General features: G+C 38.4%; 1 protein-coding gene across 2 annotated transcripts in view; it reads left to right on the top strand.

Moving 5' to 3' along the window:
* Positions 1 to 25,527, top strand: part of glra2 (glycine receptor, alpha 2) — a 215,707-nt gene that overhangs the window by 128,623 nt on the left and 61,557 nt on the right. For both annotated transcript variants that reach the window (XM_059966154.1, XM_059966153.1), the window contains exons 5-7: positions 5,073 to 5,155; positions 8,746 to 8,883; positions 15,368 to 15,582. In XM_059966154.1, the coding sequence (XP_059822137.1) occupies positions 5,073 to 5,155; positions 8,746 to 8,883; positions 15,368 to 15,582 (436 nt within the window). The remainder of the gene's footprint in view (positions 1 to 5,072; positions 5,156 to 8,745; positions 8,884 to 15,367; positions 15,583 to 25,527) is intronic.

Genomic DNA, 25,527 nt, shown 5'->3' with positions numbered 1-25,527 from the left:
AGTTGTGTCTGGCTCTTGAGGAGGATCTGATACAGATGGTGGCAGAAAGAAGAGAGTATCTCCAGATGCTGGAAATCCAAGCAACGCACACAAAATGATGGAGGAACTCAGCAGGCCAGGCAGCATCTATGTAAAAAAAGTACAGGTGAAGTTTTAGGCTGAAACCTTCCGGCAGGAAGGGTGCTGCTCAGATGGAGGAAGAGAGGTTTAGGAAGGCAAATATTATAGAGTTTAGGTCTGAACAGCTCTAGGTTGAACATGAAAAAGTCTTTACTGGTTGGCACGATGAAACAGGGCTGTAACCGCGTAACTGGGTCACTTACCAGCAAAGATAGAGAGGTCCATTGAAGTCTGATGGTACTATTTTTAACAGTATTTGTTGATAAAAATACACAAAAATAATATCAATGCAAACATACAGATAATATACGTCATCAATACTAAATCTAAAAGCGCGGGTATAATAATAATCAATAAGAAATAGCTCTATCGTTGTCTAGGGGATAATGTATTGTCCGATGGAAATATAAAGGTCACTCAAGTTCATTCATGCTGCAGCCTTTGGTTGGAGTCAAGAGAGAGAGATTTTGGAACTTGCCAGAGTTTCCTTGTTTATGATGTCAATCCTTCAAAATGTCGTTGGTGTCCTTTTCCTTTTAGCTAAGCCGTTCTTCCATGGTCAGTCCCGCCAATCCCAGGCAACGGGAAAGGACGCACGCAGGCCCCACTTGCTGTTGCTATTAAATGCTGTCACAGGATTTCTAGCGTTTCTCCTGGTGCGTCTGAAGGGGTTATTCCCCAGACCCTCTTTTATCCTTACTCACGGGGTCTCAGATGTCAATTGGGTTGGGTTGGTGCCATCCCTCAACCAGCCCACTTTGGTCATTCCCTGAGGGCTTCCATGAAGTACAGTACTCAATACACAATTCCGTCTCCAAGAGACAATGGTCGTTTCCCGTGGCTTTGTGTCGCTGAGAGGCCAGGACATTCCAAACCCCTTGTAGATTCTGTATGTCTTTCTCTCATTTCCTGGGTCTCCTGACCTGAATTAATAGCGATCTTGCGATTCTCAAAAAGGAGGGGGCTACTTTGTACCCTTCGGCCCCTCAGAGTTGGGCACAGGCGTAACAGGGCCTTAGTTTCTTTTGATTTATAAATGTGACTTGGATGAAGATATGGTTGCTAAATTTTCTGATGACATAAAAACATGTGGCAACATAAATTGTGAAGAGGACATAAGGAGACTGCAAAGATAGGAATAATTTAAATGAGTGAGCATACCTATATCTGACAAATGGAGTACAATGTGGGGAAAATGTGAACTCATCCATTTTGGCTGCTCAGGTGGAAAACAAATGCTTAATTCAGATGGTGAGAGATTGTAGAAGCACTGAAGTACAGAGGGATCAGAGTATCCTGGTGCGTGATTTGCAAAATGCTAATATGCAAGTACAGCAAGTAAATAGGAAAGCTAACAGAACATTATCAATTATTGCTGAGGAAACTCTGCAGACAAGTAGGCATGTATATAGCTTCAGCTATATAGAGTATTGGTGAGACCGCATTTTGACAGACTATGTACAGTATTGATCTCTTTATTTAAGTAATTATGTTCATATATTTGAAACAGTTCTGAGGTTAATACCTCTAAAGGACCGCTTGTCTTATGAGGAAAGATTGAATAGGATTTGCTGAATGAGAAGCAGCTTATTTGAAACCTATTACATCCAAAGTGTGGCCAGGATGTATTCTCTTGTGTCTAAATCCAGAACTAATGGTCACTCTATAAAAATAAGAGTGCTCCCTCCCACTGCCGTTTATTAGCTTTCTTCTATCATGTCCTGTTTAAGTCTACAGAAAATAAGAAATCGGACATTGGGTACATCCTTTAAATTTGAAGAAATCTGGTGACCTTTTACTCAATTTTTTCATTTGATCTGATTTTTGTACTGATTCTCTTCCAGCTGTTTCTTCAGAACCTTGGATTTGATCCGAGGGTCTCTCTTCTCTTGGTTTTTCTCTCAGGATGGACTGCCCAGTCCTATTTTTTCTGTTTAGAATCATGTTTTTTTTCCCCTCTTTTCTTTTATAGAAAAATTTCTAATAGTCCTTCCTTTCTTCATAAATTGATAAGAGAAGAATTATATATTCTATATCAAATTTATACTTTGTAGATCAACACTACGTGTGATTATGATATTGTTTATTTTACCTTATGCATGTACTGCTATTGACATATATACCAGAGATATTCTCCTCCTGTTTTTATACACACTTTTTTAATCAACAAAAAGATTGAAAAAAGAAAAGAAAGAAAGAGTTCAGCCACCTAACACAGGTATAAGGTGTCTTTTTTTTCAGTGATGGCTTCTTGTCTGCGAGCTCCATGATGTTTTGCTGCCCTCTGTGATGAACTGAGGCTGAGGATGTGGGCCTGCTCCGGCTGCTCGGGGCTTCATGTCCATGGGCTCACTTTCATTCTGAATGCTAGTGCTTGCTTTTATTGTTTGCATGATTTGTGTTTTCTTTTCTCTCCTTCTCTGTGCACTGGCTATTTGGTGGTCTATTTTAATGGCTACTTTCAGGTTTCTTGTTTTGTGGCTGCCTGTAAGGATACAAATCTCAAAGTTGTGTGAGCTATACATTGAAGTCTAAAACTCTTTTCCTCAAAAAATGGTGGAATCAGTGTCCTTTGACGTAGAGTTGAATAGATGTTTGATAAGCAAAGGACTGAAAGGTTACTGAGGATGACGGAGATGTGGAATTGAAATTACAAACAGATCAACCATGGTATTGAGTAGATGGACAGAAATAAGGGGTTGAATGCTTTTATCTTTTATGATTTCATGTAGTGGCAGTTGAAGAAAGTGGAAGATTGGTCAGAGCTGGAGGAATGTAGATTTCTCACAGGATGAAGAAGGTGACAAAGATAGGAATGGGGTGAGACCATAAAGGGATTTGAATGCTGATTAAAAAAATGACGTACTATAATGGCACTGGTAGTCTGAGATCATGATGTGGTGCAAGTTACAGAGCTTTGGATAAATATTTTGTGCCTCACCTTTAATGTTTATCGATGCAAAATGCTTAAGACAGGGAGCGAACATGAGGCAGCAGGCACTGTAGAAACAGAAAATCACAAGGCTTGTTTCAGTCATTTTAGGTTACAGTAAAACATATCAGAGACTGATAATAAAATACAAGAAAAACAGCCAATGTTTTTATTGAATAATTATCACCTTTGAATGTGTTTTTGGTTTGTTTCCAGCTTGATATGTTTTCTAGTGGATCCCACCAAGCGTGAATAAAAATATTAAACTATTTCAAGAAAATTCCTCAGAATATTTCCTGTATTTGGTGCTAATAATAACAGCAAATCAGCGAATGGAACAAATATATACCAATTTAAATCAAAAAGTGCCAAATATAGACGGTTGCTATAGACATATCCAACAGGATAGGTCAGTACTTTGATTGTTGAAGCTTCATTAAAAGCATTCTGACAAGGGGAAGGCTTTGGAAAAATTGAAGCATGTTTTATTCATTTACTGTATTCCACCAGTGTATACAAAATAAACTACGGTGTAGAATATTCATCTATCTGATATCAAAGCCAACCACACACACCTTCCTTTCTTTTGCAGCAACGAAGTCGAACACAGCAGATTGGAGCTTCCTCACTTATCTCAAATAATATGACCTCTAGAGAAAATTCAGTGCGGGCCAAGGTTATATCACTCCACAGCCTGCTGAACCTAACATCATTAATTTAACAGAGCAAGGGACTCCATGATACACATAAACAGCCCCACTTTAATCTATAATGCTAATTTAGTTTTAAGAACACAAGATTCTGCAAATGCTGAAAATCTTGAACGGCACACACAAATTGCAGGAGGAACTGAGGCAAGTCAGGCTATAACTGTGGAAGGAAATAAGCAGATGATGTTTTGGCCTGAGGCCCTTCATCTGGACTGGAAAAGAATTGGACAGAAGCCAGAAGAAGAAGGTGGGGGTAGGGGAAGGAGCATAAGCTGGTAGATGATAGTAAGAGCATGTAAGGGGAAGGTGGAAGGGTGGAAGGAGGGGTATGATGTAAGAAGCTAGAGGTGATAGGTGGACGAGATAAGAGCCTGAAAAAGAAGAAATCTAGTAGCAGAGGATAGTGGACTGTGGAAGAAGAGGAAGGAGGTGGAGAACCAGAGGGAGGTAATGGGCAGGTAAGCAGAAGAAATGGAGGTGAGAGGGTAACCAGAATGGGGAATGGGAAAAGAGAGAAGGATGGAGGAGAGAGAAATTACTGTAAGTTAGAGAAATTAATGTTTATGTCATCATTTTGGAGGCTGCCCAGATAGAATATGAAGTGTTGCCCCTCCAACGTGAATACAGCTTCATTGTGGCAGTAGAGGAGGCCATGGTCGCACATGTAGGAATGGGAATGGAAAATCAAATTACAGTAGGTGGGGACTGGGAGATCCAGCTGTTTGTGGTTGTTCAGAGTGAAACTGGTTGACAAAGCGCTCCCCTAATCTGCATCAGTTTTCACCCAATCAGGAACACTGGATACAACAAATGAAAAAAAAGGCCAATTCTCTTCAGCCAGCACCCAAACATTCTTTCCTTCCTAATGTCGACTAGGATTTGGATTTCAGCCACAAAGCTGAAATAATATTATTAGTCATATTGCCACAGAACAAAATGCAGATTAAAACCTTGATCTTTTCACTGATTCTTGGTGATAATGACAGTTATTTTAAAACACAAATAATAAATGCCTTTGCACACTGAGACAGGAACAGAGATGAAGATAAGCTTTAATTTTGCAGACTCCTGATGAAAAGCATCAGCAATTTTCCAGGCCTATCTCTGGCAGCAGTCACTTTTCTTAAGCTTCCATTCGTGTAGAAAATGTTACCATGTTAGTTCTTTGGTTCTCGCTTGAATTGTTCAAAAAAATTTCGGGTCCTACCATTTAACGTAAGATGGATAACAAATTCACATCCAGATATCAATATTGTCCACTCCCTTATGATGAGAAGAATTCATAAAGAACTTTTTTTGTTTTTTCTCAGGCTGACATTAACATTATCTTGCCCAATGGACTTGAAAAATTTTCCAATGGATGTGCAAACATGTGCGATGCAGTTGGAGAGCTGTAAGTAATAGGATTATATGTGCATGTTTACCAAAATCATTTCAACCATTCTTAAACCCTGCCCAATGATATCTGGGAACAATAAACCTTTCTACTGACATTATTGATGTAGTTATATCTATCCCATTCGATTTGTAAGACCAGAAGACCATAAGACATAGGAGCAGAATTAGGCCATTAAGTCCATTGAGTTTGCTCTGCCACTCCATCATGGCCGATTATCCCTCTCGATCCCATTCTCCTGCATTCTCCCCATAACCTTTGACATCCTTACTAATCATGAACCTACCAATCTCTGCTTTAAATATACTCAATGACCTGGCTTCCACAGCCATCCGTGGCAATTAATTCCTCAGATTCACCACCTCTGGCTAAAGAAATTCCTCCTCATCTCTGTTCTAAATAGATGTCTCTCTATTCCGAGATTTTGCCCTCTGATCCTAGACTTACCTATGATAAGAAACATTCTCTCCACATCCACTCTATCTAGATGTTTCAATATTTAATGAGATGCCTCCTAACTCTTCTAAGCTCCTGCAATTACAGGCCAGAACCATGAAGTGCTCCTCATAAGTTAACTCTTTCATTCCCAGTATCATTGTGGTGAACCTCTTTGAACCTCTCAAATCTTTTATTAGCTAAGCAGCCCATATCCACTCACACTAGCACAAGCGTGGTCTGACACTGCCTTATAAAGCCTCAGTATCACATCCTTGTTCTTATATTCTAGTCTTCTCAAAATGAATGCAAACATTGCATTTGTCTTCCTTGCTGCAGACTCAACCTGCAAATTAACCTTTAGGAAATCCTGCACAAGGACTTAAAATCCCTTTGCAACTTGATTTTTAAATTTTCTCCCCCATTTAAAAAAATAGTCCACATCTTTATTCTACCAAAGTACATGACTCTACTTTGTCTTACAATGTATTCAACCTGCCACTTCTTTGCCCATTCTCCCAATTTGTCTAAGTCTTTCTGTGGATTCCCTGCTTCCTTAACACTACCCATAACACAAAGATATTGTGTTGTCTGCAAACCTGGCCACAAAGACATCAATTCCATCATCCAAATCATTGACATATAATGTGAAAAGAAGTGGTCCCGATACTAAATCCTGCATAACACCATTAGTCAATGGCAGGCAAACAGAAAAGGTCCCCGTTACTCCCTCTCTTTGCCTCCTGTTGAACAGCTAAACTTCTACCATGCTTCTATCTTTCCTATAATATCATGGGCTCTTATTTTGTTAAGCAGCCTCTGTGCAGCACCATGTCAAAGTCCTTCTGAGATCCAAATAAACAACATCTTCTGACCTTCCTCTATCTTTCCAAGTAAATTACTAACTTCCGCACCTACTATTTCCTCAAAAATTTCCAAAAGATTTATCAGGCAACACTTCCGCTCAAGGAGATCATGATGACTTTGGCATATTTTATCACGTGCCTCCAAGTACCCTGGAGCCTCATCAATAATGGGCTCCAATATCAGTCGTTAACTGGCCTATAATTTACTTTCTTCTGCTTTCCTCCTTCTTAAAGACTGCAGTGGCAGTCACAATTTTTCAGTCCTCCAGAACAATTCCAGAATCTCTTCAGCTACCTCTGTCAGAACCTTGGGGTGTAGTCCACCTGGTCCATGTGACTTATCTACCTTCAAACCTATCAGCTTCCCAAGCACCTTCTCCTTAATGATAGCAATTACGTTCACTCCTGCCCCCAGACACCCTTGAGTTACTGGCATGCTGCTAGAAATCTTCCACAGTGAAGACTGATGATATTACTTATTAAGTTTGCCTACCATTTCCTTTTCCCCTATTACTACCTCTTCAGCATTATTTTCTAACAGTCTAATATCCATTCTGATCTCTCTTTTACTATTTGTATATCTGAAAAAGCTTTTGGAATCTTATTTTATATTATTGGTTAAGTTAGCTTCATATTTCATCTGTTCTCTCCTTTTGAGCTTTTTCAGTTTCATTCTGTTTGATTGTAAAAGCCTCCCAATACTTTAACTTCCTGTATTGCCCTCCCTTTTTGTTTTATGCTGCCTTTGAGTTTCCTTGTCAACCAAAGTTGCCTTATGCTCCCTTTAGAATATTTCTTCATTTTTGGATGTACCTATGCTGAGCCTTCTGAATCCTCCCCAGAAACTCCTACCATTCTGCCATCATTCCTGGCCAACTCCTCTCTCATGCCTCTGTAATTCTCTTTACTCCGCTGTAATACTGATACATCTGACTTTATATTCTCCCTCTCAAACTGCAGAGTAAATTCTAGCATATTATGATCACTGTCACCCAAAGGCTCCTTTACCTTAAGCTTCTTAATCAATTCTGGTTCATCACACAACACCCAATCTAGAATTGTTTTTCCCCTAGTGGCCTCAACCTTAAGCTGGTCTAAACATCTATCACATAAGCATTCTACAAGTTCCCTCTCTCGGGATACAGCACCATCCTGATTTTCCCAATCTACCTGCATATTGAAATCCCCCATATCCACGTTATGTAATGAACCAGATTTATTTTTCTCTGCTGAGCCTCAGAACCAGCCACAGTATCACTGGCCTGGCTGCCTCTGCTGTGTTCTAGTAAGTCCTTCCCCTCAGCAGTATCCAAAGGGGTATACATGTTGCTGAGGTGAATGGCCACAGGGAAACTCTGCACTAACAGCTTACTCCCTTTACTTTTCCTGGTGGTCACCCATCTTCAATCCGAAGCCTGCAGCTGTGTGTGACCACCTCAGTGATAGACTCCCCTATGAGGTTTTTAGCTTTCTGGATTATCCTGAGTATACCCAGTTCCAGCTCCGTTTCCTTGACCTTGTCAGTCAGGAACTGAAGTTGGGTGCACTTCCTGCAGATCAGGGAGACCGTTAGGTACCCTGAAATCCCAAATCTTACAGCAGGAGCATTCCACTGTCTTAACTACCATCTTGCCTACACTCACTATACCTTTGGCTCTAACTTAAGTTTAAAATCCACTATCAACTAAGTGATTCTAAATTATTCAGCACTCTTAGCCTCCGCCCATTGTCACCGAAACCTGTTGAGCTAATAAGCAATATTTTACACCAAAGCTTTTTAGTGTAGTTTGTGCTTTTGATAAGTTTGGCGGGTCCTGCAGTGGTTGTTATCTCATACCTGTCAATAATGAAAGATCAAAGTTCCAAAGCAAGATTAAAGTGTTCTTTCATGTGCAACCATTATAATTTTATATCATTTGAGCAGCCTCCAATTAATCTCTTTGATCTTGCGCTCAGCTTCACCATTAAAATGAAAATGCATTATTTCTACATTCTGCTTCTTTTCACCTCCATTAGACTACTGGCATGTTTGGTCCTCATCTGCCTACAACCATTTCCACTGCATCTTTGACCATTCCCAACATCCTGAATCTCTTTCATGCTTCAAATTCATGAAAACATTTCATGAGTGGACATCAAAGGTAACTATTCTGTTAGTGAATCTTTAATTTCAGTAATTCACTTCAGATCATCTGCCTAGCTTTGCTCATCTGGTTCTTACCATTTTCGTTAGTATAACTAAGTCTCTTGAGCACATTGTCTGATATCGTTGGTAATGGCCTGCAGTTGGATACACAATGAACGACCTGATATTCGAGTGGCTGGAACAAGGTGCAGTGCAGGTTGCTGATGGTCTGACCCTTCCACAGTTTCTTCTGAAGGATGAGAAGGAGCTAGGATATTGCACAAAGCATTATAATACAGGTAGGTCAACTTCATTAACAGAGCAGTTGAATCTCCTAATAGGAAGTTGCCTTGTGAGAGTAAAAATTAACCTGATTGGCATGTGTAATTTAATCACTACATCATGGTATAAAGGACTTTTTCATTTGGTAACTAGACTGAAGGAATGAATTTGATTTTCTTTTTGAATGCTGAAACTAGTACTATCAAAAAGAGAAAATCTTCCTTATGGATTTATATTATTCTGCTTGCTTATCTAGGAAGGAAATTGTTTGCTTTATTAAATATTTATTGTTGTATAATCAAATAGCCTACCCATTTCAGGATCTACATTGGGACAGATCTTCCAAAGACAGTCTGGCCGTTACTTCCTAGATGTTAATACTTAAGAGTTTTCCTTCTTGATTGGTTAAACCATTTTGTCGATTTTCCAAATCACCTCTTCTTGATCCTGTAGTGACTCGGCCACAGTGCTGAGCTCGACATAAACCTTAATCTCAGAGTGGAATCCTTTGCCTCCTGTATTTTGCATCATTGCTCCTGCCCCCATTACCATCATTTCAGCAGTGTTAACCTAAAGTCAGTGTGCTTGGTATGTGGATATAGCAGTCAATACACGGTAGGCAGCAGTTGTCAGAAACCCCTTCTCCCTTGTAAATTCTCCAAAGTTGAAGAAGTAGACTGGCAGGTGTTTGAATTGTACATGTTTTTGTCTTATTGAATACTAACATATAATATCTGTACCTTATAATGCATTGAAGATTCATATACACTCAGTGGCCACTTTACCAGATGCCTCCTGTATCTAATAAAGTGGCCACTGAGTTTATGTTCATGGTCTTCTGCAGCTGTAGCCTATCCACTTCAAGGTTCGACATGTTGTGCATCAGAGATGTTCTTCTGCACACCACTGTTGAAACATTTGAGTTACTGTCACCTTGAACCAGTCTGGCCATTTTCTTCTTATCTCTCTCATTGTCAAGGCATTTTCATCCACAAAGCTGCCAGTCCCTGGATGATTTTTGTTTCTTGCACCATTCTCTGTAAACTCTAGAGACTGGTGTGCGTGAAAATCCCAGGACAGCAGGGGCTTCTGAGATACTCAAACCACCCTGCCTGGCACCGACAATCATTCCATGGTCAAAGTCCCTTAGATCACATTTCTCCCCAATTCCTCTGCTTTGTCTGAACAACAACTGAACTTCTTGAACATGTCTGCTTGCTTTTATGGACAGAGTTACTGCCACTGATTGGTTGATTAGATATTTGCAGTAAAGAGTAGGTGTGCAGGTGTACCTACTAAAGTGGCCATTAAGTATAATTATCCTGTATTGTGTGTACGCAGATGATATCAAAGGAGCACAGTGGAAAGCAAAAGACTGTAATGCATGTGAATGTCCCTAAAAATTAGCATATCTATATATATTTACTGTATTTACATATATACATATATAGTAAATAGAACATTACAGCACAGGAACAAACTCCTTGGTTCATAATGCTGTGCCAAGCTAATTAAACGAGAAATTAAATGCCTAGCTGAACTAATCCCTTCTGCCTGAAAGAACTCCATTCCCCTCCAACCTCTGCAAACTTATTTGCCTTTCAAAGAGCCTCTTAAATGTTTCTTTTGCATTTGCCTCTACTATTAGCCCTGGGTGTACATTCTAGGCACTTAACATTCTCTGTGTAAAAAAATCTTGCCCTGCATATCTCCTTTTAACTTAATCCCGAGTTACCTAATACTTCCTCAGGCCTTATCTTTCTGGGTGTTCTGACCCACACATTTACCACTTCCATATTAAACTGTTAAATCTAAACTGTGCTCCTTTTGTATTCAAAGTTTGAGCCTTGTCATCCAGCATTGAAATTCAATGCCATTTTCAGCATTTTGGAATAGTTTAACTTATCTCTTTCCTTAAAGATTGCAAATATATTTGTAATGACTCCCTCAGATTTTCTGTACAGTAGTTCACCATGGTATTTAATCTGCTCATAGCTCAGTCACTTTCAGGTAAGTATAAGTACCACTTGGAAACACTCAGTGGATCAGGCAGCATTAATACAGGAAGGAACAGATTTCAAATTTCAGACCAGTTTTCTACATGAGATGAAACATTAACATTCTCACTCCACTGAACTACTGAGTTGCAAATTGATTAGAGTAGCTGACGTGTAATATAACATTCAATGCCTGAACCTCGTTTATTTGTCGTTTGGAATAATTGCATTTGGATACCATTTGGAATAAACATGCATTACTCTTTGCTTTTTCTTTTGATAGTGCCAGGCTGGCTAGCCTTTTATTTCTAGTTAACCTGGCTCACTTAAAAAATGGCTCAACTGCTTTTGGGGACTACACATGATTAGCCCAAAAATATAGCTGGTACTAGACCATAATTGCATCCTTGAGGCAGGGTCTTTTATACTTTGCATTGTTTAGATAATAATTATCCTGCCTGAAACTGGCCTTCAAACATCTTCATCAAGCTCCCCAGTTGTCTATTGCTTAACCTCCTTATCTACTGCTTCCAGCAATGGATCTATTATATGCTGACTGAATGAACCATTTTACACCATAGTCGCTGTGCAGACTGCTAAAGGATGTTCAGTGCTTCTTTAGAAAAGCCAACAGCCCCTGGGGTCTATTGTTAATGCTGCTCCAATGATTGACCCACTGTGCTGCCATTCATTTGTGCAATTTACCCCTGCTTCAGAATGCAGCCATCTCCAAGCTTTATAAGCAGGCTTCGACAGTCTGCAACAAACCACTGCCACCCTTTGAACCAAAAGCAATTTCAAGACTAATAATCTGAACAGTTTCAAAGATTCAATATCATGTATTTGAAGCTTAATTACATATTAAATGAGCAGGCTACCCAGTTTACAAAAGCTTCTGTGAGTCAGTCAGCCCGATCTCCATAGACCTTTGGGAGCTGTGTAAAGATTACAATTGTATTTTGTAGTTATGATAGATAATTTCTAAGCCTGCTGGATGGATTGTGCAATCATGTAAAAAATCAGAACAATTGGTCTTACACCTGAATAATTAACCATCCACAGTTGAAAATTGACTTTTGAATTATTCTGCATTCAGATATATAATTGGTTTTAATAGAGCTTATTATAGTGTGTGACTAAAAGATCACATTGTAATACTATGATGGATATTGATATGAATCATACAAGAACATTTTAAATTGACATTTAGTAAAATTATAACCCTATTTTTAAGTTAGACTTATTTCATATTTTCACTTCCTCATTAATTTGAAAACCAAATTCTAGCTTCACCATCACAAAGACCACCTACTTACACTTACACATTAGTCCATCTTTCAGCACCATCCAACTCCCCACCCATTTAGCTCCATGTGTCTAACACTAAACCCTCAAGCATCATTTTGTTATCTCAGAGCCAAGTGAAGGGCTTTTTAGGATCCATTTACCCACCCTCCACACTTACTGTGCCACGTTTTGCTGCCTTTATCTGAGCCAATATCCTTGCAGTTGTCCTAACACCACAAGTCCCGAATGTCTCTTTGTGCATCAGCTTGCTGCACTGGCATCTCAGTTTTAAAGCTGTCCTCATGTTGAAATCAATTTTAAACTTTGTTTTTCCATGTCACAACACCATGCAGCTCTCTTCAGACTCCGCACATAGCCTCCTGAATTTATACTACTTGCTTTCTCTCTCTGTCAAAAGCCCCATCTTCAACTATTTGTCACTGATTTCAGGAATTTATTCTCCTTGCTCCCCCTCAACCATCTCTCCATCTTCCTCTCCAGCTTTAAAATAATTCTTAAAAATGAACAACTTTGCAGCTAAGTTTCTCTTTCTTGACTCAGCATGAGTTTTCATTAGACTTCACTTTGATGAAGCATAAATATGGTTGTAATGGTTAGAACCATTTTCAGTAATTTTTATGACATATTTTATACACCACAGTAACTTCTGGTTGAAGAGAGACGAGCTTCTGCTATTAGCTGTGACTGAAATTGTGTTTACCTGGCTTAGGGTGTTTTTTTATTCACAGAGAAAGCGAGCTGATCTTAAAATGCCTGAAAGATAGTGCTCACCTGGCCTGAGAAGCAGTTCGTGATTGTAGGAGACACAGGAGATTCTGCAGATGCTGAAGGAACTCAGCAGGCCAGGCAGCAACTATGGAGTGAAATGAGCAGTTGATGCTTTTGGGCTGAAACCTTTATCATTTTTTCCCTCCATAGATGCTGCCTGTTCCTCCAGCATTCTGTGTGTGTTGCTGCTGCAGGAGTCTTCTCCATTTGTTATAGCTGACTGACTCTGACTACCTTAATACTGTGACATCAGTTCAGTGCACCTATACTCTAGTGAACTGCAATATCAAAGAAATTTCTCTGGAAAAATTACTCTACTTGGCACTCAAAGAAAATAGGTTAGACTGGGTTGTTGAAAACTGAAGCCCTCGGGGTTAATGACTGTGATTATGAGTGTATCCATTCTGCTGTCAGAAACAGCATTCTTTCAAAACTAACACCATTCATTAACTGGAGCAAAATACAGTGGATTCCAGTTAAGTAGGACACATTGGGAGCAGTAAATTTTGGCCCAATTAAGCGGCCACCCCAATTAGCCAAAGTTTCCTGGACGTAGTTAAGAAAGACAGATTAACAAGTTATATACTTAAATGAAATACAGAACAAATTAGAACACTATCAATGATACTATAGTACTATAAAACTGCATATTAGTTTCTTATAGTTATCGATGGAAGAATTCATCCAGTGTACATAATGAACAAAATCAGTGTAGACAATAAACTGCGTTCATACAATGCTATCAATGATTTCATCCTCCAAATCTTCATTTCATTTTCATTGCAACATTCAAGATGATTTATTGATACCTTAAATTTTTTTGTAGTACTTAACTTGTTTAAGTAGTGAAATCATTTCCTTTTCACTCCCAGCTGTTTCTGGCATCTCCAAGCCTGAATGGTTGAAACTGCAGTGAGAAAAACAGTTCTTTATTGTCTTACCTTTATTCCTTCCCAACTATCAATGACAAAAAACACTGCTGTCTGAACACAAGCATACTCATCTGACACTATTTAAACACTCTTCGGTCTAAGCATGATGAAGTGTCTAATAGCCATACAAGTGCACTTTTCTCATATTAGTTAGAACCTGATAGGCAAATCTCATAGAACATAGCACAGTACAGCATAGTACAGGCCCTTTGGCCCATAATGTTGTGCAGACCCTTAAACCCTGCCTCCCATATAACCCTCCACCTCTTGTTCCAATTAAGTGGCATACTGTTACAAATAAATGAAGGGAATCTCAGCTATTGTCTCCATTTGTTTTATTCTTTAAGAGTTGTCCCAAATAAGTACGTGTCCCAATTAACCGAAGGCCCAATTAACTGGAATCAATTGTATTTCAATATTTTTTCATGTAAAGAATAATAGGAGCAAATTTGTCACATTTTTGTTATAAACAATTTAAAGGTAGAAATTATAGTCAATACTATGAAAATGCCATTTTAATTGAACCCAATTTTAAAACAGTAGCTGTCTACATCTACTACCTACACCAGCATAACTGAGTAACCAATGACTATATATCTAATTGGCCATTCATAAAAACAAACATTAAAAATGTTGGGGACCTTAAACAAATACAGAAAATGCTGGAGATACTTAGTTGGTCAAGCCACAAATTTAGTATTTTTGATAAAAGGTCCTTTCTGATGAAAAATCATTGACCTAAGTCATTAGCTCAGTTTCTCTCTCTACAGAAGCTGCCTGAGTATCTCTAGCAGCGTCTACCTTTATTTCTGACCTTCTGAATATGTTTTATAATTTAACATCAAATCACATTCACGCTCAGTTGGAAAATATGGTGCTCGTATTATGCAGAGTTTCATAACCGAAGATGGCACAGAGGCACAGCCGGTGGAGTCACTCTCTCACAGCAGCAACCAGCTGCGTTTAATCCTGACCTTGGGTGATATAGGTGTAGAGTTTGCACTTTTCCTCTAAAGCCATATGGGTTTCCTTCACATCCCAAAGATTTGCAGGTTGCTAGATAGAGTGTCCCCTGTAAGTTGCTCCTGATGTATACATGATTGGTAGAAACAGGTGGGAGTCAATAACTAAGTGGGGAGAATAGAAGAAAATGAGATTAATATAAGACTAGTGGAAATTAATGGTCAGAACAGACTCTGTGGGCCAAAGGGACTGTTTCTATAATGTACCTACTATGTGACTCTATGACTAAGCACATGCACTGAATTCCAATTAAAAGCTTGGGGTGAAAACTTTATATTTGTTTATAAACACTATTATGTAAGTGAAAATTCTAAGCATTAGAAATATTCATGGTCCTGATGAAAATATGCTTATTCTATCAACAGATGGTACTGACCCACAGATTAGTTCTACATTCCTTGTTTCATTTTATTATTAAACCTTTAAGGAAGTGACCTAGTGCTTTCTAATGCCATTTTCTTTTTTTAAAACAGGAAAATTTACCTGCATTGAGGTTAAGTTCCATTTGGAAAGACAGATGGGTTATTACTTAATACAAATGTACATTCCCAGTCTGCTGATTGTCATACTTTCCTGGGTCTCATTCTGGATTAACATGGATGCAGCTCCAGCAAGAGTGGCTTTGGGCATCACAACAGTACTGACGATGACCACACAGAGTTCTGGCTCGCGAGCTTCACTTCCAAAGGTGAGATGTTGCCAGCCAATTATATACAGTTGCATTCTCAGTCAACATATTTTAGATCTAATATTTTAGATCTAATTAAACAGGGAATTGGAATGTTTTGTTGCTGTTGAATTTACAATGCTATGCTGGCTCATTGAAAGGCCCGTGCTATTAGAATTGAATGCATACTATATCAGAGACTAACACAAAATACCAAATAATTTGGACAAATTGTGTGTGTGTGTATGTGTGTCAAAATGACATGCTGCATTCTTACCCACTGGCATACTATAATCTAAAAGTTTGATTTACCAAGAATGCTTATTTTAACCAGGATTAATATTAACCATATTAGCCATTTAGATTTAATCCATCTTCAGAGTGCCTGCATTTTGTGAAACGGTATCATTGATCCATGCTGTGCAGAGCTGAATGTCAGATCATAGACTCTTTTGATTGTACTTCACTACATAGATCTGGTATGGTGTTAATTGAATGTGACTTTCTGGATTAAGTATACTGTTAATTAGTGGCTACTGCTTGGATTAGATATCAATTGGTCTTAGAGTTTAGAATGTATTAATTACAATTGACTGGTTGGATAAAGTATTGTCAAATGATATTAATTTCATAATTAGCATAATTTTGGGTTTTCATTTTCCTGCAAATATTTAATGTTTCCTGCAGATAATAAAACCATTTCCATAATCAGGAATTTCAATATGTTTTAGCAATGTTAGAGAAAGAACAATTACTCATCTTCTTTTGACTCAGTTCTTTGGTATCTGCTGAGCCGTACCGTATTAGGAGTGCCAGACTGTAATTCAACTTGGATCTGGTATTTGTGCTGATCGACTGACTTCCATCAGAATGGGTCATATACCTACTCAGGCTAGATCAGAGAAAATCAACTAGGATAGCTTGTGATTCCTGCAGCATAATGCAGAGAATCAAACTCCAAGAAAGCACAAGTATACAGACTATGTGTGATTCCATCTGTGATCACATAGGCTGTAAATCCTTACTTGGAGGAGTCTTGAGAATAAAACCCCAGTGTATTCTCTTTTTTTCCTCAATACTGGCAACAAACTAATTGAAAACATTTAGTGTTAAATGTGGATGTGTATCCATCTGGTACATTGACAGATTTACATAAAAATCATCATTTGTTCTTCATGCTCTCTTTTTATATTTCATTGGGCCATGTAGATATAATAAACCAAAAAAAACCTGAGAGACATTTGAAGAGATCTCACCAACTGAGGAGATTTCAAAGCCTTTTACAACTAAAAGGTATACTTACAAAGGTAATCGCCAGTGTAATGTAGGGAACAGAGCACGCCAATAAAACTTATACCACGGAAAAGCTGTGGAAACCAAATAATATGTTACAGTCTTGGTGAAAGGTTAGAACACAGGGGATAATTGGCCTTCTCTCCTATTATAATGTCACACAGCTTTTTGCACTCATACCTGAAAAAGCAGTGGAGGTTTAACTTCGCATTTGACAGACTCTATCTTTAGAGTGCAGAAATGCCCCAGTTAGTTGTGATTTCCTTTGACTCTGAGCTGTGGCCAAACACACAATGTAGTATCTGTCCTAATGGATGCAGTATAAATACTTAAAAATTCTAGAATGAGAAATGTCAGTTACCATACTTTCATTCAGCTCCTCTTTCAAAACTTGTTCTTTTTTAAAGTTCTAAATCTTACATACACTCTGAGTGCGTGATGTATTCCTTTAATATTTTATACAAGATCAAAGTTGTCACAAATGTCATTTCAGAACAGTTCTATACCCTTTCACAATTGAACTGTTGCTTCTTTTAAATTGAATGTGTTAACTAAAACTTGAAGTTGTTGCTACTGACTGAAGCATTTTGGATTCAGATCAACTTGTTCTCCAATCAGTGATTAAGCATAAACACATAATGTTGCCTATATTGTAATTTAGTTCTCATGAGCAAAATAAGAATCCTTCGGATGTATTTAAGAGCATGGATTTGCAGAACAAAGCAGAAGGAGCAGACCACAAGAAATTAAATAATTAAATCCATAAAGTAGGAACATTACATTGTGAGGCATGTAATAATACCAACAGGAGAAATTTAATTATGACTTATATTCTTGCTATTATACTATTCTTGGTGTTGTAATAATACTCCTCCTCCATGTTACCAATATTCAACAAATATTAAAATCATTAATCAAGCACAGTTCAGGATATTTTTTCATTATTAAAATCAGATCAAAATTCTGAAAGGGTTAACGTGCCAATAAACATGTTTATGGATCAGAGAATTGCAGTGGGCCATCATTATTAATGCCTTTTTACCAGTGGGAGTTGTATTACTATTTGTGGAGCCTCTTTCAATGCAGATGGTCCAGTTGTGCAGTACTGACGTATTGCATAAGAACCTGTGCCCCACTGAAGGATATCAGGATTGTTCTTCATCATATGGATTCTGAATGACATTGCTGGAGACCTTTTTCATAGAGTTTTTGCATTAATTACACTAACAGATTTTTTTGTGCTTTCTCTTTGTGTAGAATTTTTGATTCTTATAATCCTGATTAATAGATAGTACTGAATTGACAGGTTTCACTTCAGTACATTATTTTCTTCATTCTGATCCAACCACCACCACATTGAGCTCAACCTCCCAATGTGAGAAGGATCTATTCATTCCCTTTCTTTGGCTTCAGCCCGATAACCAACTCTCAAGACATGTCAATACATTAACCTCAATCCTATATGCTCCATTCTTGTTAACCAACCTCTTCTGTAGCATTGACTTGGTAAGACTCCAGAAATCCAGGTTCCCCACATCTATTGGTTAATCCTAATTTATTGGTTTCTTCTTATCTTTCTCTTGTCTCCCCAGAGCACTGTAACTGCTTGGCCAAATTTGACTTCTCTGAAAAAATATATGTTGACTCTGCTCATTATAACTTACACGATATTCCATTATTACATTTAGCACCATGATATTAGGCTAACAGGTCAGAAGTTTTTTTTTGTTTTCTCTCTCCTCTCCTTTCTTAAATAGTTACAAACCTCCAATCCACAGGAACTATTACGGTATCTATAGGAACATAGAAGATGACAACCCCAAAGCAACACTAAAGCCATTAACCAATGTGATTTTTTCATGTTTATCTATCTATCTCTCTATTTATTGATTGATTGAGATACCACGCAGAAATTCCCTTCTGGCCCTTTGAGCTGCACCAGCCAGCAATCCCCTGAACAGCTTAACCATAGGACAATGTATAATGACCAACTCGCCTACTACCTGGCGTGTCTGTGAACTGTGCGAGGGAACTGAAACACCCAGGGGAAACCCACATAGTCATGGAGAGAACATATAAAATCCTTACAGGTGGGGGGGGGGGGTTGGGGGTGGAATTGATTCCCGGTTGCCTGTACTATATACAAGTATACTATACCATAATGCTACTGTGCCACCCCATTTGTGCTCCTACCAAACTATTAGGTAAAATTACCAATAATGATTACATCTTCTGGATTGTGACTCTGTTACAAAATTGGACCTCTTTGCACACTCTTGTCTTATTTCAAATCATTTAAAATGTTTAACCCTCTATTTCTTCCACTCATCCAATATTCCAATGGTATACACATCTTATCTGCTGATTTTTCATGCTCAAGAACAAAGTAAGAACTTCTTGGTGTTCAATTTTATGAGACAAACAGAGGAAATGAAAAGATCAAATAGTTCAACAAACCTGTTTTATGGAGCTTCATTTGGCTACTTTGTACCAAATCCTTTGAGTTGCGTCAAACAGAAGTTAAACAGATTCAGCTTTAAGTCAACTTCATTGCATTGTGTCAGAGGATACCTTATTTCAAAAGTCAATATCCTTGAGCATAAAGATTACTTGTATCTTGTGTACTTCCTCAAGCTTATAGGAAAGTTTTATATTTGCCCCATCAATTTCCTTTTTCCATTAAAAATATCCTGTTCATCATGCAGAATAACTTTTCATTTTGAGAAAATAACAAAATTTTTTTTTGGTTTAGTGATTTAGAACCAGGCCTCATTTATTGCCTCTTCCTAAATCCCTTCTGCCCTCAGTCAGACAAGTTTCATCTGCTTTCCACTCTCCTCGCCTCTTCCATGACATACAGTATATGAATCGAAGGCAAACATGAGGAAATCTGCAGATGCTGGCAATTCAAGCAACACACACAAAATGCTGGTGGAACACAGCAGGCCAGGCAGCATTTTGTATATGATTCGATATGTCTTCCCATGCGAGTGCCTTGTAATGCTTAGGAGCTCCAGAAACTGTCTGCACCTTTGGAGCACTAGGCAAGAAACAATAGTTTATCCCCGGCTTACTCGTATTATAGATGCAACCTTAGCCAATCTAAAAGCAAATAGATTGAAACTCATATGACTTATTCACCATTCTCCAAAGCTTATTCACCATTCTCCAAAGCATTGGATTCTTCTTTTCCCACTTAAATGGTAGTACCGAGGCTGTTTTTGCATTAGAGTCTCTGACATTTGTTGCAGCAAATTTCTGCCCCCCCCCCTCCCCCATGCTATATAATAGATTCCCAACTGAGGGACTTGTTTGAAAGGACATTCTTGCGAGAAAGACATAACTAGGGATTTTTCAAAGTCCTGTATATATTCTTGAACAAGGTCACCCAGAAAATCAACAAAAGCTTTCTCACTTTTAATTGACACATCAGTGCTATGATTGAATTTTCCATTTGAATGATCTAATTATTTATTTCAATGTTTTATTTGCTTTTGCATCTGCGTATGAATGTCACGGAGTGCTTTGTCAACTCCTACAGCTGTATCTTTTTTCTGACTCAACCTTTTAAAAATGAGTCCATCATTTTTAAAATGAGCCCATCATTTTTAATCACACTTATCTCTAGTACTAATATCCTTCTATTTTTTTGGTTCTCAGCAGTAAATGTAATTTATGTTCCATCCAAGAGGTGCAAAATCACCATAATTATTTCTACGTCAAATTTTACTTCTGTACATCTTACTTTCCTGCCCACTTGAATGCTGATAGCATACTTCCCAGTGCTCTTTCAAGATGATTTGTAAGTCACAGTATCAAACTATTGATACAACATGGAGGAGATCACTTAGCCCCTTGAATACATCTCTGCTCTTCAGAGGACAATCAGTTCAGTACCAATCTCCTACATTTTCCCCTTAGCTCTGCAAATAGTTTCTTATTAAATTCAATTCCCTTTTCAGTGCTGAGTGATTCTGTTTCCATCATGCTTACAGGTAATAGGATCCAGGTTACTATTGCTTTTAGAATAAAGCAAGATATTTTCTTTTGTGCCATTTGCCCATCTTTTGAAAATCTGATGAACTTTATAAATTTAATGAATTATCAATCCATGTGCATTTTCAAGACTAAAATTAATATTTCAGTCAATTTGTTTGAGGGGATCTATTCCACTGGCCATGGTTTTCAAATTAAAATGAGCCACCATTGTACATTGCTCTTTTAGGTAATACCCAATTTGTCTCTAAGATTTGATTCTGTTAATCTATTAAAATGGACAACATCCTAATATGTTTTTACTACCATGCTTGTAGCAGGCTTGGGTTAAATAAGAAGGCTAGAACCAATGTGATGTTTCCATTGTAAAACTGACCTGCAGAAATATAGGCAGGCAAATCATTAACACCTTCGGTTATCTATAAAATAACATAAGCAGATTAACTTATTTGAACTTGAAGCCAACATAAGAATCTGATCTCCTCAATGTGGTTTTCTCAGAAATGGAGTTACATGTTTCTGAAGAGTCTGAAGTGAACAGTTGTGAGCTGTTGTTCTGCAACTTTCTATGAAAAGAAAGATTTGCTATTACATGAGTTGTCCCTCTCAACTCAACAAACACCTTGTTTCCAGAGTTAACACCTCAAAATGCATGATCCACAGTTAAGCCCCATCCTAATGATTGGCAAAGTGTTCAATACTCCATGAGCTTGCCACTCACAAATATTTATCACCTTTACCTTCCAAAGCAAGGGTGCCACAACATAGACTATGCAAAAGTGGGGGTGAATGGCCTATGTTCACCCTATGGCCCACACCTAGCCATGCAAGGTTTGCTAAGAATTTGAAAAGTGTGCCAGAACTGCATGTGGATTCATTGATAAGAAATATCAGGTCTCTCCAGACATGAGCAAGCCTCCCATTGCAGTGTGCAGCTGACGTAGATAACGATAAAATTGGTGGACAATTCTACAGGCTGCAGCTGCTGAGAGCCCTCTGAAAAGAGCTAACACAAAACAGAAGTGTCCCCAATATTGTAACACAACAATGTAAAACTTTGCTTACAAGGCAAAGTAGTGATTTAATTAGTGTAGGTTTCTGATGGTGCACGAATGGCAAATTATGAGTAGGTGATCAATGGCTTGGTGGCAAAATTTTTTTGTGGCAGAATGGAGATTCAAGAGATTGCAGCTGCTGGTATCCAGAGCAATGAGCAGTCTGCCGGAGGAACTCAATGGGTTGAGCAGCATCTGAGGGAACAAAGGAAAGGTGCAGATGCAGAACATCAATAACTTTACTCCCCCACACAGATGGTGCTCCAACTGCAGAGTTCCTCCAGCAGACTGTTTGTTCACCTATTGTAGAACTTTGTATACAGATAATCACCAACTGTGTGCCATAAATGCTGTGTTCAGTTTAATTTAATATCAATAATTTAATATATTAATTTAATATCAGTTCAATTTAATATCAGAGAATGTATACAGTATACAACCTGAAATTCTTCCTCTTCACAGATATCCGTGCAACAGGAAAAAACCCCTGAGAGTGCCATAATGCATAACAAACCTATATATTCCCACTTCAGAGCCAGCAGTTGGTATCACTCTCAAATCTGAGTCCGTGTGTTGTGTGTGCAAGCGTATTCCTGCAGACACAATAATTTAGACTGATAGTTCAATGTAACAGTGAGGGAAAGCATACCATTAGATGAACCTTAAACCTTGTCAGACATTAAAGATCAACTGTTAGATAGAAGATAGAGTTGGGGAGTTAATCCTGACTAGCAATTATACCTCAAGAGATACCAGTAGAATGGAGTATCTGATCATTTTCATTTTGCAGGAGCTTGCTTCATTGCCTGTCATGTTTTTTACAGAAAATCAGTGATTATATTTCAAAGGTAAAGCAATTGGGACTGACGTATAAATGCTAATTATATTTTTCGCCCATTTTCTGCAGAGGATTCCAGAAATGTAATAAATGGAAGTAGATTGGGCAGTGTTACCTTTATTAGTGATCAGTCCTGTTGATAGGAGCAGTTGATTAATGAGATGATCTTACATTGTGAATGAACCTGCTCAGCAGCAAGGAATGCATTTCCTATGCATGCTGAAGAACTTGATTTTATTGATCAATTTCACTGAATGTCAGACATCTGGAATGAGATTTTGATTGGAATCTCAATCAGTATCTTAATAGATTTTGGAGCCAGGAGCATGTCTCCGGCATCTTATCGCAACTCAGTATAACTTAGACTTCACCTGGATTGGATGCTCAATGCTCCGGATCATTTCCAGATGAATAACTGGACCAGGTATTTTGACCATTAACACCCAAAGTATTTTACGTTATGTCTTGTACCTTCATAAATTAATCAATAGGAAAACATGGGAGCCTGGATGTGCGTGGAATTCATTTTACTATAGTGAGGCACTCACCTATGATGTGGTGGCATAATGATGTATGCCATGTATGTACATTTACATATAACCCATAATGAATTATGGAAACAATGCATGATCAGACAATATATTTACAATATTACTCAAATATTACTGAAACATTAAATACGCCATACTTCTCCCAGCTTGACTATAAACTCAGACTCAATGTAGAATGCATCTCAGTTTTTATACATATATACAGTTTGTATATATATTTTTTCACTGTTTGGGCTTCTCTTTGAAGTCTTACCTTTATTAGTAGTCAATCCTGTTGATAGGAGCAGTTGATTGTTGAGACGATCTTAAATTGTGAATGAACCTGCTCAGCAGCAAGGAATGCATTTCCTATGCATGCTGAGGAACTTGACTTTATTGATCAATTTCACTGAATGTCAGACATCTGGAATGAGATTTTGATTGGAATGTCAATTAGTATCTTAATAAATTTATATAATACAACTACTACTTAGAAACATCTATGGCATAATACATTTTAAACTGTCCCATTCAGGTTAAAGATTTAATCACTATGGAGGACTTCTTACTCTTGTAGAATAATGTCTTTTCTGACAAGAGTGGTCACTCTACTTGGCAGGTGAGGCTCATGGCTGTGAAACAATCTCATATTTTGGGGCCTCTTCTGTGGCAGTCGTAGGAGTTGACTCTGGAACTGCAGGAAGTGGTTCTGACAGCTCTGGACACCTTTCTTCCCGAGCAATTGACCCTGCTCCCCTCAACTGATCGATGTGACCTCAACCATCTCAGTAGTTCCTCATCGGGAGTGAAACATTGAAACTCCTTGTTCGGTGAACGTTCACTTTGTCCTGCATGCACCTTCTGAGACCAGGGTTTGAGGAGACTCAGGCATGAGCTCGAGGGACAACCCAGGAACAGCATAGCTGCTGAGTTGTTGGTTGTAAAGTGTGCTGCTTTGTGATATGCAAGGAACAAATTGGTAAGCTTCTGATTTAGTGTCAGTGTAGTGTGTTCTGCTGCCATTGCTTGTGGTCCATTCTTTAAGACTCTGGACAAACCTTCCTGCCATGCTATTTGTAGCTGGGTGAAATGGTGCAGATGTAATATGCCTTATTCCATTCATTTTCAGGAAGACTGAAACAATTCTACAGCAAACTGTGGTCCATTTTTACTGACTTAAGTGTTCTGAAAAGCCAGTCCTTGACAAGAGGCTTCTTAACAGTGTGTAAGGCTGTAGTGGAGGCTGTTGGGAAGAGTTCTGACCACTATGTAGCTGCATCCACTACTACCAAGAAATTTGTACCCATGAATGGTCTGCCAAAATCCACATGAATCCTCTGCCAGGGCAATGCAGACAATTCCCAGCGATGGAGTGTCACTGCTCTTGGCATCTTCTGGATGGGTTGATATCCCAAAGAATGCACGGCTATCATGTTTTAAAGAATTCATATTTTTTCCATCATGCTCTATATCTATAATCTTCTAGTCTTCTTAACACTGTCTTCAGATTTTGGAGATGTTCCTTGACATTCTTAATGGTAACAATGGTGTCATCCAGGTAACACTGAGCACCTGGCCCATAGGTTTCTGTCAGTGCAGATACAGATGGTGCTCCAAAAATAAGCAAAATTTAGCAATAAAGCCCTTTGTGAGTGCTGATGATGAGAAACACTTTGGACTCCTCTTCCATCCCCATCTGTAGGTAGGCTTCAGCTAAGTACATTTGCTGAATGGTTTCCCTCCAGAAAGGTTTGCAAATATATCCTCTATCCTGGGCAGAGGGTATTGATCTACTTTCAATACTAGCTTTATGATAACATTAAAATCACCACAAATCCTGACCGGCCCATCCTTCCTGGCTACTGAGATCACTGGCATTGCTCACAGGCTCCTCTTAACCTTGGAACGAATTCTTTCCGCTTCCATGTAACCAAACTTACTGGCTACTTTATCACGAATGGTATGAGGAGCTGGACAGCCTTTGTAAAACTTGGGTGCGGCATTTTTATTTAACACTCTTTTACTCTTGTATTCCAATATCATCCTTGAACACTACTGTGGCATCATCCAGTATCTTTCTTAATTCACTTTAGTTGACTCTTTTACAGGGAATGTAACATGCAAATAGTGGATGGATTTCCAATCGAGTTGTAGGTGTCTCAGCCATTCATGGCCCCACAATACTGGCCCTCCTGTTTTTACCACATATAAGTCCAATGTAGCATGTTGGTTGTTCTATTCCACTGTCACGAAT

This window comes from Hypanus sabinus, chromosome 4, assembly GCF_030144855.1.
Source record: "Hypanus sabinus isolate sHypSab1 chromosome 4, sHypSab1.hap1, whole genome shotgun sequence".
Taxonomy (NCBI): Eukaryota; Metazoa; Chordata; class Chondrichthyes; order Myliobatiformes; family Dasyatidae; genus Hypanus; species Hypanus sabinus.
The sequence above is the reverse complement of the archived record's forward strand: the minus strand, read 5'-3'. Positions and strand labels throughout refer to the sequence as shown.